Source organism: Centroberyx gerrardi, chromosome 21 (genome assembly GCF_048128805.1).
Source record: "Centroberyx gerrardi isolate f3 chromosome 21, fCenGer3.hap1.cur.20231027, whole genome shotgun sequence".
Lineage (NCBI taxonomy): Eukaryota > Metazoa > Chordata > Actinopteri > Beryciformes > Berycidae > Centroberyx > Centroberyx gerrardi.
Window position 1 is genome coordinate 8,759,225 of NC_136017.1, and position 15,970 is coordinate 8,775,194.

Genomic DNA, 15,970 nt, shown 5'->3' on the forward strand with positions numbered 1-15,970 from the left:
AATTACTATTATGAGATGAGATGAGATGAAACTTTAATGCTCCCTATGGGGGAAAAAACAAAAACAAATCAAAGACTAGAATATAGATAAGAGATATAAAAAAGCAGAGAGTATGATATAGATAGCAATATAATAAGTAATACAGGAAAAGTTGATAAACAGCTTCATCATACTGCTTCAAGTCAGTCTATCTATCTATCTATCTATCTATCTATCTATCTATCTAAATATCTATCTACGGTATCTAAATATCTATGTATTTGTTTGTTTGCTTGTTTGTTTATTTTGAGGGGAAGAAGCCACTGGTTGCGTCATCACTAAGGGCCAAGACGAGAGTGACGCATGCGTGACGCCACTGACCGATCGACCGACTTTGCTTTGAGCCCTAAGCCCCTCTGCCGGTGGCGTCGGTAGGTTTCCTGTCCACCCCAGTGCCGGAGGTCTGTTGCTCCACATCTACAGAGCGCACATGAACGGTGCCATGGCCGCATCTTCAAACCGGATTATGTTGGGGCCGCTGGTTGCTGCCATCGACCAGGGCACGAGCTCCACTCGGTTCTTGGTAAGACGCATCGCAGCAGAACAGGGAGACAGACGAGACTAAAGTCATTCAGTGCAAGCTAGCTCTGTTATGTTATTTCTCAACTTCAAAAATAAATGTACCGGCTAGCTGTGCCCTTGGGTGTATAGCCCTGCTTGACGTTTTGAGAACTAAACGTCAGTCTAGTCTTGCCAACGTAAACACTGGTTGTAACGTGTGTGAGCTAACGGTTACAAGGTTAGCTGTCTTATTGGTAGCTAACATTAACTGACAGATAAATTAAGCGTTGAATTTCTCGCTAGCTACTTTGAGTCATGTGCTGCCTTCAAGTGCTCCTCGTAAACTCCAGTCTCCGATCTCACAGAAATCATATAAATACGACTAGCTGCGCATTCAGGTGATTTAGGTCAGAAATATTAGCAAAATGGACCGTGTAACAAAAACAGTTGTTGGTGGCTGTTGTTTTATTAGAAAATGAATCGACACAGAGCTATTGTGTGCTGTAGCAGTAGAAAGAAGATGAGAAAATATTGCTATTTTAATTTATTAGCTAAAGGTTGCTGTATGTTACACTATTACATCTTTTGTGGCATTGTAAATACACTCGTGTTGTCTCTTCAACACCAAGAAGACAGCTTATAGCACTGATGTACTGGTAAATAAAAAGGTGGGTAAACTATGTGATCACCATAAGGCAACAAAACCAATATATAACCAATATAAACAAAAATCAGTTCTATATTCAGAAAGGCAATATTTTTATTATTTTTTATTTAAGACCTTGTTCTCAGTTTGATACTACTTACTATGATGTAGCCTATGAATTTAAATCTTTAAAATTATGTCAGCCTAAAAAGGTTGGTAAACTCAGTTATGCAAATAAAAAGGTGAGTAAACTGAGTTTTGTGGATTTACCCTACACAACATCTCTTCTCTACATTCATGCACATAAATGTGTGACAACCAAAAGTTAAACAAAAAGAGACAGTAGAAACATACAACAAGTACTAATGATTTACATAGAATACCAAACAATAACATACAATAATAAAATACAGCACCCTCTAACCGTCACATCTCCAAAACTCGGGTGTCCCCTTCCTCTTTGTTTGGCCTTCATGTGCGCTCAACTCATAATTGCGATATTTCCAACAGCACTTAAAGGCAGCAGCAGATCAGTTTCTCTCTTTGTGGGACAGAACCAGTATTATATTATCAGAAAGGCACGTCAAACTGCATGATGAAATTTGGCAGGGAAAGGTATGCATTGAGGCTTGTAAAGATGCCATAAATCTTAATAAAAATCTTTGAGATCGTCCTGTGAGAAAATAAAGAGTAATACCACTCAATTTGGGCTTTCACTTGCTGTCCAGATGTCCTAGAACAACTACAGTCTATGGTTCATCCAGGACTCAACTTTAGATAATTTTTTTCTATGGGTTTGTAATACGACAAACCCTCAAACCATCCCTGGAGGTGTTAATCTAATAATTTTAAAGCTTTTCAGTAGTCCTTACATAAAATAGAGGCCTACATTTGTGGAACAAATGTGGAAGACTTAATCCTTTGTTTGACTATCTCCTCTTTCTAACTTGTTCAGTCAAAAAAACAAAACAAGAGGCACTAGTTTGTAGCTTAACTGACATGAGTCACCTTTCCTGTCTGTCAGAAACTGCAACAAGACAGGGGAACCTTTGCTAAAAAGCTCCAGGGTGGAAGAAGGCTGTTGCTGGCTTTAACTAGCCTAACTTTACAATAATAAGCAATTTCAATAAACCGTTACAGTCCATATAATCTTCTGTAGCTGGTGAACAGACAATGAGATTTCCTTGGAGCGTGTCGAAGAAAGCTTTTATTCCAGTAATTGGTGAATTATTATTATTATAGAAGAAGAAGAGGTAAATGATTTAAAAAAAACTCAGACCTGAATAGTTCAAGGCACTCAAGTTAAAAGGCCTTCATTTTTATTCGTGGCTACCAAAGCCTTCAACAGGGTGACAAGTGATTCAGATGTTGATGATTTATTATCTCTTCCCAAAATCATTTTATTGTTCCTTCGAAGATTCGTTTTCATGGAGTTTACTGCTTGTGCCGCTCAGTCCCATTCCCAGGAACAGCTTTGTTAATGTGCAGTCTCTTGCTCTCTACAGCTGTTGTAGTTATTAAAGGTGTGTCATCAGATAGGGCAAGTTCTACCTTGTGTAATGCATAACAACATAACAACATGACGTTCAACTTGTACTTGAGAGAGGCAGCAGCTCAGAAAAGCAGGCTTATGACTGGAAGATGCAATCCTTCCCAGTAACTACGAGGTTGAGGTGGGCTTGACCAGGGTTAGGGTGACTTCTTGCTGGACTAATAGAGGTTAAAGAAAACTGTGTTGTTGGCTGTGGCTGCATTTGATTTCTTATGCTTTTTTTTCCCTCTTTGAAGGTGTTTAACTCCAAAACAGCAGAACTCCTCAGCCATCATCAGGTGGAGATCAAACAGAGCTTCCCCAAAGAAGGGTAGGTGAAAATAATTTATCTCAAAATCCTCCATTAAGGGGGTCTTGTTGGCGGAAGTGCATATGATGTACCTGTAATATTGTGGGTGAAAATATACCTCATGACCTTTGCTGCATGGCATCCCCCTCTCTCTTTCTCATGTCTTTTCCTTTGTCTGCTCTCTTTCCAGATGGGTGGAGGAGGACCCCAAAGAGATTCTGCAGTCGGTGTATGAGTGCATGGAGAGGACTTGTGAAAAACTCACCCAGCTCAACATTGACATCTCAAACATCAAAGGTATGCACATAAACACACTGGGCTTATGAATGCACCTGCTCTCTGGAAGCAATGCTTTAACATCATGTGCACTTGTTGCTTGAATTTTTTCTAGCTATTGGGGTGACCAACCAAAGAGAGACCACACTTGTTTGGGACAAAGAGACAGGGGAGCCCCTCTACAATGCGATCGGTAAAGTTTTGAGTCTATTTACTACCAGCCTGATGTGTATCTTGTTTTTTATTATCCTTTTTTTCCCCTGTTTTTTGTGTCCTTTAGCACTTTAGGCTGCATTCACACTGCAGGCATTCATGCTCATTTCCCAATCGTCACTCACATCTGATTTTGTTGGATTAGGGTTCATATTTATTCTAGGATGTAACCCATATCTGATACCAATATGAACTGACAGCAGTGTCAAAAAGACAGGCGTGTGCAGGGTAACCATAACAAAAGATGTCACTTCCATTTTTGTACCTAGCTTTCTCTCGCTCTCTTCACAGTCGGCCATTTCAAACACATTTCAGTTACAGTGTGTGCCTTTTGAGTTTTGACTGAATCCAGGCGCCTCCACAAATACCAATCAAGTCAGCTCAGCCAAGCTGCTGTGGGCGCCAAAATTATGACAGCTGTCTCAAGTGAATGGTGTAAGATTTGATCTGATTCAAGTAGAAGTCATATTTACTGTAGATTGCACGCCTCTGGATCTGGTTGTGTACCATGTATCCATGTGTGATCCAGATCGGAATTGAAAAAATGTGACTCCATGCAGCTTTGTGCTGTTCACACTGATTTGAAAACGTCACTTAACATCACTTCAGCTGCAGTGTGAATGAAACCTTTGTGTCAAACCTGTTTGTTAAAAGTGCTCTATAAGTAAACTTCACTAGACTCTCAGCATACACACGTGTAAACACAGATACATGGATACACACATGCCTACACAGTCAGTCAGTGACCCACACAGGCAGACACTCAGAAACAACAGAGTGTTGGTCTTGTTTGCTCTGAAAAACTGAAGAGTTGTTTTATGTTCAGTGTGGCTGGACCTGCGGACCCAATCAACAGTTGAACGTCTGATCAACAAAACTCCAGGGAGGAACAAGAACCACCTGAAGGTGAGTTCACACTCAGTTGTCTTGTGGCTTCAGTATGATTTATGGTTTAATTGGCAGTTGCTGAACTGTGTAGTCTAGTCTACTCTAGTGTGATTATTTTTTAATGCATATTTGTTCCTATTCCTGTTCTTTTACAGCACCTTGCAACTAAGAAAAATGCTACACAAGTATTATTATTAGTATTAGTAGAGTTGTTGTTAATGTTATTGTTATCCCTATCCCCCTGCAGCATAAAACAGGACTCCCCATCAGCACGTACTTCAGTGCGGTGAAGCTTCGCTGGCTGATGGACAACGTGGACGAGGTCCAAGCAGCCGTCCTGTCGCACCGCGCCATGTTCGGCACCATCGACTCCTGGCTCATTTGGGTAAGGCCGAAGCTTCCTGTCCCAGCGGCCGTGGAGGTGTCGGGGAATGTTCACAGTGTTTTATAGGGAGAGGTGCCGACTCTTTTGACCGCTATTTTGACCCTTCCAGTGTCTGACTGGGGGGAAGTCGGGGGGCGTCCACTGCACAGATGTGACCAACGCCAGCAGAACCATGCTTTTCAACATTCACACCATGGACTGGGACCCAGAGCTTTGCAAGTACGACAGCTGCCTGGAGCATCATGTAGCAAAATACCAACTTCATTTTGAAATTGTTTTTTTGAAGAATATAATTGATAAATTACACCTGTGGCATTCATGCCGTAAATAATCATTGAAAATAATTTCAGCTTTTGATAGATCACAGAAAATTGGAGAAAATGAACTTGACTGGTTATGGTATCAAGATCAACTTAGGTGTGAATTTTGTCAAAAACACCAAATTTTATGAATGAAGCCCCTGCAAACTCTTTCTCTAACTCTTGCTCTTTCTCTCTCTTTGTCTCCTTCTCTCGCACATAAATACATGCATTAGGGCATTTTCAGTTATTTTTTACAATTAATTAGCTGACCCAATTTGTTGAATCAAATAATGTCACAGGATAATTTCAGAACATCTATTCCAGTGGTTCTCAACGTGGGGTCTGGGGACCACCAGGGGTCCTTAAGGGCATTCTAGGGGGTCCCCAGCAAATTGATGAATTGTTAAACTTCATTATTTTGTCATTTTAGAATGACTATTTTGATCATGGTTTCACTGTTATCTCTCTACCTACAGTACAGATAGGCCTAGTCATGGAATTCTGGACAAAATTATATCTGACAATAAAAAATATTCTCAGATTTGGGTCCGAGAGACAAAATCTCATCAAATGGGGGTCCGTGGCTGTACTGTGGACTAAATTAGGGGTCCTTGATATGAAAAAGGTTGAGAACCACTGATCTATTCCAATACAGCAAATGCTCTGGATAACAGAGTACAAACACAGATAGATAACACAACCTCTCACATGTTGTATCTCTCCTTTTCCTCATTTCCGATAGATATTTTGGGATTCCCATGGAGATCTTGCCCAAAGTGAGGAGTTCTTCAGAAATATATGGCCTCATGGTAAGCTTGTCAACAGTTTCCTTCTAAACATCTTGCTTCACACCATCAGATAAATCTCTCAGTAACTAACCAAATAGGCCATGCTCACAGTATCACTGTAATAATGTGGACCCTCCAGATGTTTTTGTTAAGACTAAGTTTGTATCATAGTGATATCATGTTGCTGTGTCTAGTGTTGTGTTGAAACAGTGTAATGTCTCATGCAACAGGCTGTTTAGAGGGTGATATGAGTTGTTTTTTTTTGTTTGTGTGTGCTTTCAAACCGTTTTCAAGTGCATGAAGTTTGACTGAGGAATTGTTTTAGGCATTTTTTTGTGTGCCATGTTTGTCTCTCTTCTCTCACTGGTAGAAAATATGTTCTAGCCTGGTAAGTAATAACCGCCATCGGTGTTTTCCTCCTCATGCAAAGTAACCCGCTTCTCCGTGGCCTAAGCGAATCCGCCATCACACAGTGCATTTCCAAGTTCCATGTGATTGCAGTATTTCAGTAGCTGACCTGCCAGGCTAGTTTTGTTTGAGGAAATCAATATAATTGGTCAGATTTATGTGTAATTTCTTACCAACTGTCATTTTTTGTCAAATAAGTTTTTAGGAATTTAGGCGTTTGAGCTGTTTTTAATGCTATTTCCAGTTTAGAATCGGGTACTGTGTGAAACATTCAGTAAAGACGAGCAGATTTAGAGCTTTGATTTAAAACTTGCTCACTCACTTATACAGTGGATGCTTTTTTTTTTTTTTGTCTTGGTCTTCCATTTTTACTTTTTGTTGGCCCCACCTGCTATGCATCGCCACATGGGAATAATGTTAAGTTTCACAGCGGTGAAACAGAAGGGAAGTTTGTTTTGTGTTGAGCCAGCGTAACAGGCAGCCAGTCAGCAAACATACAGAGTAATTGTTTTGCTTTGATCTGATTGGCTTACGGTCAGGGACGAGGTTTGAAAGACCAAAGACTGTATATAACTGAGGCTTTAAAATGTTATTGTCTCAAAAAGTTACCGGCCAGTGTAGCGGGTGACCCTTTATACGACAAATTCTACCTGCATTTTGTGATTTTGGACCCTACACGCACACATGTACACACACACACACCTCTGGGGATAAACTACCTTTGTTTATTGGAAATGTACTGGATGGTCATTGTCCCACATTGCTTCTGTTGTGGCATGCTACAGCTAACTGTTGGTGATGCCCACAGCTTGCTTAAGGTACCATTATCCTCTGCAAAGTCCCACCATGTCTCCTAAAATCTCTTCACTCTTGGACACAGTTTAATTTAATCACCCATATCTTCTGTTTTCAAGTATCTAACCAAAGCAAAGGCCTGGTGAAGCTACCAAAGATCACAGTGCAGTGCTGTATCACTTATCCAGTAGGAGTGAAGACATTTGAGTTCACAGTTGCGCTCATTTCCCCTCGTTGTGTTCATTGTTAGAGTATACTTCATATTCAAAGTTATAGTGGAATTAACATTGTTAAGTTTACTAAAGATGCAGTTGTTATTTGGCTTTGTGTGGTCAAATAACGTGTATAACGCCCTTTTTGTTTTAGGTATTTAGGCTTTAAGAGACTTCCACACTCGTAGCTTATTTCATAGCACATAGTGGTTAGCATTCAAACATGAATTGAACATGTATTTGTGATTTTAGTTGAATTATCATTGTTGATTTAATTTTTTAACAACAAATATGCCCACTTGAATTATATTGAGATGTATAATTTCAAGTTTTTAACCGGTCTCAATCCAGTTATTTTCATCTTCTATTGACTGAAAAATGTGCCATCACTCATTTCATAGGCAATTAATGCACATAATGCTTGATAAATTAATTGCAATATCACACTTTGTGTCACATAAGCAAATCTAAATTTCATATATGAGAAACTAATGTTGTACTCTAGACCTGCTTTAACCCTTATTTGAAATTTGGGGTGGAGATCTGAAAAGAAAGGTGCTATATGTCTTGTTTACACATAATTTAAATCAATTTATTTTGGATAGGGATTCTGCTCGGCTTCAAAGTCACAATGAAATGAAAAATGATTTTTTTCACCTTGTCAGACAACTTTCCATGTCATAACATACACCTATTTAACAATAAATGCCAAAAAATGTAATAAATTATTGTATTTTTATATCAAAATCCTATTACTCATTGCCCATTACACTATTTACTTGCTGGAAAACCCCTTTTTTTTCATTGGTTTACACATTTGAATGATCCCTCCCTGCCTTATGTTTCTGTTTCAACCAGAAATTCGTCAAATTACAGAAGCAAGATGCTCTCAAAATGCCGTTTCATTGTGACTTTAACAAGAAAATAAATACTCAGAGTCCACTTTTTAAGTATCTTTTCAAACTTCTCTCTTGACAGAAATCAGGGGCTCTTACTGGTATTCCCATATCAGGCGTAAGTTTATCCCTTCATTTTTTACTTGGCCAACATTATCTCCATACACCTAATGTGCTTTGAATTTGGCAGCGATTGGCAGCGGCACCATCTGACAAACCCTTGTAATTTTCCAAAACAGTGTCTTGGGGATCAGTCAGCAGCACTTGTTGGACAGATGTGCTTTCAGGACGGGCAAGCCAAAAACACGTGAGTGTGCTTGTGAATGTTATGTTTGCGTTGTGGATTAGCATCAAGAATTCCTATTTTGCTGCGTTTCTGTTTGATGTGGCCTGCAGCTTTTCTACATGCTGCAGGAAAGTTTTATGTGTGTTTCTGTGCATGTTTGTCTGTTAAAAAGCTCAGGGTTCTCTGTTGTGAGAAATTCAACCAACAGCTTGACTATTATGTGTTTCAGATATGGAACTGGCTGTTTTCTACTCCGAAACACTGGAGCCAAGGTACATTTACTGATGCCTCGTATTTTAATTACTTTATATACTTATATACTGTCTTTTATTAAATGTTGTAATCCCTGTAAATATTGCTAACACTGTCTTTGTTCCTGGTTCTGTTGGGGTTTTGCAGCCTGTGATGTCTGACCACGGTCTCCTGACCACTGTGGCATACAAGCTCGGCCGAGACAAACCTGCCTGCTATGCACTAGAGGTATCCTGACTTTTGAGCTTTTGAGCTCAGACAAAGGAGTGGGAGTAATCAGTAACACATGACTAGACATTTCCCAATGAAAACCATTAGGAGAAAGTGCAGGATGGAGAATGTAAAAAAAACACACAAATGATAAGACCACTAGTCATTTTTCCTGACGTTTTGACGCTCATGACCCCATTTTCAGAACAACCAAACCTGTAATTTCTTTCATAGTATATAATCATTATAAAATACATTCACTCTTAAATTGAAAATCAAAAGAAAAAATGAAGACAAAAGGTCTAAAAAGATTATAATATGGAAAATAAAGCGAAATTGTTTGCATATTAAGTGTGTATATATATCAAGTGAATCATTAACTTACAATCTGTGAATTTATAGTTTTAGCTGCAGCCATTTCTTCCATTTAACCCCGCAGCATTTGCAGATGATAGAGAATGTTTGATTGTTAATCATTGTTAATCAGTTAATCAGTAAATTCACACTTCTGATTGCTGTCTCTGTTAAATTATTGTTTAGTTTGTTGCATTATGGGTGATTTTTGTTTGTGATGCTCCCACCCAGGGCTCCGTGGCCATCGCAGGAGCTGTGGTTCGTTGGCTGAAGGACAATCTTGGGATCATCGATACATCTGAAGAACTGGGTATGTGCCACTGGTCTTGGTGTAGAAGAGTCAGGTGTGATGAACAACTTCTGTAGAATTGTGTTGTCTTCTAACCTGCTGTTTAAACTGGCTGTAAAAAATGTATGGGTGTATGTCCAGTTACTGTGCAACATTTGTTAAACAGGCAAAAGCCATTGGAAACAGTTTTTGAAATCCCTCAGCCATTATTAAAAATGACAGGTACATCTAGTCTCAGGCTAATGAGACTAACTAATAAGAGTCTGTCCTGTTCTCTTAACTTCTAACTCGTTCATTCTTCCCCGCTCCCTTCCTCTTTTCTCTTTCTTTTCCCCATGCAGAGAAGTTGGCCGCGTCAGTCGGCACGTCCTACGGTTGTTATTTTGTTCCTGCGTTCTCCGGCCTGTACGCCCCCTACTGGGAGCCCAGCGCAAGAGGGTAAGTCCCAAATAGACTCTGATATAGTATTTATTTTGGCTAAAAATATCCACTCAGCTGCTTTAATCTGACTCCTTAAATAATTCTGCTCGACTCACTCTCTCTCGCTCGCTCTCTCTGTCTGTCTTTCTCTCTCTCTCTCTCTCTCTCTCTCTCTCCCTCTCTCTCCCTCTCAGGATCATTTGTGGGTTAACTCAGTTCACTAATAGGAGTCATCTAGCATTCGCTGCATTGGAAGCTGTCTGCTTCCAGACACGAGAGGTAATCTATCTCTCTCTCTCTCTCTCTCTCTCTCTCTCTCTCTCTCTCTCTCTCTCTCTCTCTCTCTCTCGCATGCTCGCTCGCTCGCTCTATGTGAATGACATAATAGATATCTTATGCCATACCTGAAACTTGATACCATTAACATCTAAAACATTTTTTGCTGTTACAAAAATGTTATTACAATTAGGGAAATTCACGCAAGTATTCCACTCTATTAAAAGTGGAAAGAATACTCCAGAAATTCACGTGTTCGATATAATATTCAAATCTATTTTTATATAAATAAGTTCAGTAAAGGCTACTTTTTTGTCTAGTTTCAACCCCATTTTGTCAACTAGTAAGTAAAGCATAATCCTCTGTGAGAAAGAATTCAAAGGATGAAAATGTCATAAGTTGAAATGTACCACTGTAGTATACACAAACCAGTAATTCTTTGAAAATCTAGCTATGTATTTGATGGGACACAGGTATTTTTTGGTAATGGATGTTTGTCTGGATGCAGATACTGGATGCGATGAATCAGGACAGCGGCATCCCACTGACTCAGCTGCAGGTGGACGGAGGAATGACGTCCAACAGACTGCTGATGCAGCTGCAGGCGGACATACTCTGTATCCCTGTTGGTAAGATTTTCATCTACCTTTTTTCACATTTTTAGGTATTGGAGGAGGGCAAGAGAAAAGAGAATTTCTCTTTCTTATCACAAGAAATATGTATTGTTATTACGAACAGTGTTATCCATGTCATATTTGAATCATGGTGATGGTGGTTTTAGTGAAGCCCTCCATGCCTGAGACCACGGCTCTCGGGGCAGCGATGGCAGCGGGGGCAGCGGAGGGGGTGAGCGTGTGGAGTCTGAACCCTGAGGACCTGAGTGAAGTCACCTCAGAGAAGTTCGAGCCGCAGATCAACCCCGAAGGTGAGATGCGGCTGCCTCTACACACCAGAACAGTTGAGACTGCTGCTCTGCCAGTCTGACATTACGTCTCCTCGCTAGCTGCTGATTAAAACACGTTTCTTCTGTGTATGTGCTTGGTAGAGAGCGAGTTTCGGTACGCACGATGGAAGAAGGCAGTTCAGAAAGCCATGAACTGGGAGACGACGGAGCCTGTTTGTAACGGAAACGGTAAGATCGCACTCACAGTTAAACCAAAAGCCACCCCAAAACAGAGTTCACATATATTCCCACAATCTCTCTTAGTCACATCACACATTGTCATTTTTGTCTTTGCTGGAGCGTTTATCCATGTTTTTGTCTGCCTTTCAAGATAGAACCATGAAACAAAAACTAGAAAACTCAGTGGGGTCGTGAGATGAAAATGAATCCTTGACCTATACAATGAGTAGACAATAAATACTGTAGGTCATGCAAGCATGTTCTCTATTTTTCCAGCTGATACACCATAATTATGAGCGGCAGTGCTGTAAATGAGTTGTCAATGTTCAGATGTAGTGTATTTATTTTCTCCCACTTTCTCTCTTTCCTCTCTGTTACCTGAACTGGACCTTGGTTCGGACGCCCGCCAGGTGAAACTAGTATCTTCAGTAGTGTCCCGCTGGGCTTTTACATTCTGGGTAGCATGTTAATGTTAATCGGAGCAAAATACATCGCAGGTCAGTGTCTGCTTTAGTGTGTATTTGCTGAGTGTATCCGTGTGCCAGTGAGCTAACATCGACTGATTTGGACAGTATGAGTGTATAGAGCACAGAGGTCCGAAGAAGTGTTTTTGGCCTTTATTTTGGGCATGGAGATTTCTTAAAAGCCGGTTTGAAGTGGTTCCACTCATTCAGTCAGCTCTTAAAATCCAGTAGACCCAGCATGCCAAACAATTTCTAAGAAAAAGGTGAGAAATCATGCAAATGTTATGGATGTTTTGATTGATTTATAGACTGACTGAATCTGTGAAACCACTTGGTTTGAGCCATGATGAATCTCTGCTCAAAAGGAAAGGTGAAAAGACACTTCCTGTGCTCGTTGTGTGATGTGATATGTGTTGTGTTATGGCAGTGAGAGTATATGGATATGCAGAGCAAATGAAATATATCGATGGGTTTGCACCAACAATAGACACAAGAGACTCCCCAAAACCACAAAACCAAACCGTCACTTTCATTTCAAACTGTTGAGCTCTAATTTAAAAGCAAGTTGCCATAATGTCTGTGTGATTCTCTAAGTAAGAAACTTAAAATGAATGGCAGCTATTTGCTGTTATGGCCAAACACATTATGCACACAGATACAAGCATTTTCTTGAAAGCACATGTAGTGATTAGGGTTTCATCAGGAAACAACAAGCTAAATTACTATTTCAATTTGTCCTGATTTATGAAAAAAAGTATTTTGGATTGGTCATTTGTGGTTTAATTTTTAAGCTTCCTTAGCAGAGCATTAGCAGTACTTTTTGGTATCCATGAAGAAAGCTAATAATGTCAACAAACCAGTTTTTGGTTAAAAAGCATAAACGGCGAATAGTAGTGCACTAAAAATTTGCATGTCAAGGTATTCTTTAATGCTTTAGTGTTCAGATGGTATAAGTGGCATCTAACTGACAAGTGCAGCCACAACCTGTGTGAATGTGAAACTTGCTTCTCTAACATGTCTTGTCTTGGTTCTTATTTTTCTGTCGCCTTCAGGCCACAAATAGGCCCAGACCCCTGGAGGCAGGAAGGCAAGTGAGAGGGAAGTGGAATGAAACGCTCATCGTACCGGACCACCACTTGATCTCTTGGTTGCGCTCTTCTTCCAAAATGCATTCCTGAAGAAAGAGACGTTTTCAGCGCTCCTGCCGACTCTTACTGTTGGTTGGAAAATCAGTGCGGAGATTTACTGAATGACCGAGGCTCAAAGGCCAAGTTTGAACTGACTAACAAGAATGTGGACTTAACTGAGATTAATTTTGCTTTTTTTTTTTTTTTTTTTTGTAATTGTTTTGTTTTAATTTGTGTTTTGTTTTTTTTCTGCAGCAGGCTAGATCACACGGTTGTTCCTCTGTCAGTGAGTTAGACATGAACGCTAGATGGTGTGCGTGCAGTATTTTTTTTTGTTTTTTTTTTTACAAAGTGAATTTTTCCCAAGCTTGTTATTTATGTAGCAACTCAACAGACGGTACAACCAGATTATTGTCACTTTTGCCGCAGCCGTGTTAAGTGAAGTATGCTTTCTAATTTGCAGTATTTACTATTTGTCACGTCACTGTTACACTTGAATGGTCTTCTGACAGTCATCTTGTGATGTGATGTTGTTTCAGACGCCTCCACCATGAACTCTAAAGAGGAATTTTAGAGCACTTTATATATTTTATTGTTTGTCTTGTGAGCTGTGTAGTAACAGAGGCTATATATATATTTTGTAAAAGTTTGGATTGATACACTGAAAAGGTTTCAGTTAGTTTTTAGGGGAATGAAAACATGGGAACGAATGGAAGATGATTATATATTTTTTTGCCGAAAGTAGCATTCTTGTATTTACTTGAATGTTTGTAAGCAGTGAAAATATGAAAGATCTGTATTGTGCTATGTGCAAACATGTTATGATGGGCAATGGTGCATACAATTTTAGATTCCCGTGTTCCCACCTGATCCATCTACCGCCAAAAGCATAATGGGACAGCGAAAGAGAAAATCCACCTTAAGCAGACCTGTATTTCTGTGATCTTTGACAGCTCAGTCAGTAGTCATAGTTACGCCAAAGCTACAAACCAGTAAGACCCTCTTCTGTGATGATCGTCAAGGGACAAAACTGTTAATCGGTGACTTACTTCCTAGACTCATAATGTTTGTTTGAGCTTTTACATCCCAATGAGCTTCGTTTCATTGTACTTCCTACAAAGGCAAACAGTAACTAGTGTTGTTTGTTTTAAATGGTGAATGTCATTAATACAGTGTAGATTCCATATAAACAGAAATGACGCCGTTTTTGTTGATATGAAATCTACACCCTGTTAAAGTTTGTTGCTGTTTGACTTTGCAGGGTTTTGTGTAGTGAGAACTGTTTATGAATTCAATACCTGAGAGTTTGAACTTTTGTCTCATCTTTTGAAAATATATAAAAAATGATGAATACAGTAAACGGAACATGATCTTTTCCACCAAACTCTCTTAATCCTGACTGTATCCAGCAAACTGTTAAAAAAAAACCATTAGCTCCTTGCGTAATTATTTCAAGAGGGAATATAATGTTGGTGAACACTCACTGATGTTTTCTAGAGCCAGTTAACTCACACATGCTGGTGAATGAGAATTTAATTCACTTAAAATAATTTACCAGAGATTTCTTTGTCTGTTTGCTGGCTTCTGAAAGGGTTGACTGATAAAGTAATTCTTTGTCCCCATTTTAGAATATTTTCATCTCTTTCTCACTGCTGCAAAGTGCCCCGTTTACCGACTTTCCATTTTTTCACTTTTGCAGAAAAATAACTAACTAAAAACAACTAAAACGAACTGCAATAGATCTGTCAAATTATGCAACACTTGGTGTTGAAAAGCTCAAATCAAAACATTATGCGTGTCTCTAAAGTCAGTTCTCAATGAAACGGCAACATAAATTTGATATGTTCCAAATTTAAAGTGAACTATACAAGATGAAACATGACAATTCCTTTTAATCAGCTGTGAAATTTTTGAAGTTACTTGTAATCTGTGTGGGGCTTTTCTCAGAAATATAATTGCACAATCATGTTTGTCGCTCCAAACAGCCTCGATGTTACAATTTTTTTTTTTTTTTCTAATGCCCAACATTTGTCAATGCATCACTGGTACAGAGAAACTGAAATGCTGTTTTAATGTTGGATGTTCAACTTGCTGAAGCTAATGTTTGCATTCAGTCTGCTGTTTCTGTGTTTTCCATGTGAGATCTGAGTTGTGACCATTTATGAAAGTGGAAGCCAGTATTTCCATTGCTCAGTGAAAGGCGGAGGCAGAACGGGTATTTTGTTTGAGAGAAGATATTTTTGACTAGTAATTTTATTGCTTTGTATTGTTGATACGATTATTTATTGAACTGTTTAGCTGACAAACCCCATAGAAGGTCTCGAATTCCTGTGTACAAAGGCATGAAGTGCTCTTTAGATAAACATGATTTACTTTGCAGGGCTGGCCGGCTTCGGTTATTTATCAGTGGGTTGAATATAAGGGAAAAAGTCAACTCGTCTTTGTGTGTTTTATGTTTCCGTCTGGAGTCATTTGCTGCACTGAATGGCATGAATTGCCAAGAGAATTATAGAGAGGGTATAATTGAAGAGTTTCATTTTAAAATAAGATTTGAAAAACATCGACTCTTACAAAATGATTGCAGGCATGAAAGCAAAGCATGCTACTGATAACCATTTAAGATACGAGTCATCCTGACTAATGGTTGGTTTTGATGATAGAATCTTCTGTTTTTTAACATTGAACAAGGAATTTGTGGGAGCAACACTTTTTAAATGGATACAAACACTTTCACCCAGTACATGTTGTGTTGAAGCCTGTCGTAACCCTTTGCCACTCACTTTGCATGTAATTTCCTTAGACTCATCCACAATTTGGAACACGTCTGTATTACCTATATAAAAAGTGTACGATTCCCTTTGAACCCTGTACTAATTAAAGGGACAATCCACCCTAAAACTGAAATTTCAGATATAGAGACCTTGTACAGTTTAATTCTGATTTGTGAAGAGGAACAACAGAGCCGATATATGAAATGGG

General features: G+C 39.2%; 1 protein-coding gene across 2 annotated transcripts; it reads left to right on the plus strand.

Moving 5' to 3' along the window:
• Positions 1-404: 404 nt before the first annotated feature.
• Positions 405-15,425, plus strand: LOC139926039 (glycerol kinase). 2 transcript variants are annotated; one of them, XM_071917603.2, is made up of 21 exons: positions 405-562; positions 2,975-3,048; positions 3,218-3,324; positions 3,419-3,496; positions 4,343-4,422; positions 4,652-4,789; positions 4,899-5,008; positions 5,834-5,900; positions 6,250-6,267; positions 8,273-8,308; positions 8,430-8,497; positions 8,706-8,748; positions 8,876-8,956; positions 9,524-9,602; positions 9,923-10,019; positions 10,196-10,280; positions 10,786-10,906; positions 11,059-11,202; positions 11,323-11,409; positions 11,811-11,897; positions 12,917-15,425. In XM_071917603.2, exons 1-21 carry the CDS (start codon positions 470-472, stop codon positions 12,925-12,927), a joined length of 1,704 nt encoding a protein of 567 aa, XP_071773704.1. In that variant the 5' UTR covers positions 405-469; the 3' UTR covers positions 12,928-15,425. The 2 variants fall into 2 exon arrangements, with proteins under 2 accessions (XP_071773704.1, XP_071773712.1); XM_071917611.2 differs by lacking the exon at positions 6,250-6,267.
• Positions 15,426-15,970: the final 545 nt, after the last annotated feature.

Coding starts and splice junctions, on each gene's coding strand:
- LOC139926039 (XM_071917603.2), top strand. CDS start 470: ATGAACGGTGCCATGGCCGCATCTTCAAACCGGATTATGTTGGGGCCG. Junction 3,049..3,217: donor CAGAGCTTCCCCAAAGAAGG/GTAGGTGAAAAT, acceptor CTCTCTTTCCAG/ATGGGTGGAGGAGGACCCCA. Junction 4,790..4,898: donor TCGACTCCTGGCTCATTTGG/GTAAGGCCGAAG, acceptor TGACCCTTCCAG/TGTCTGACTGGGGGGAAGTC.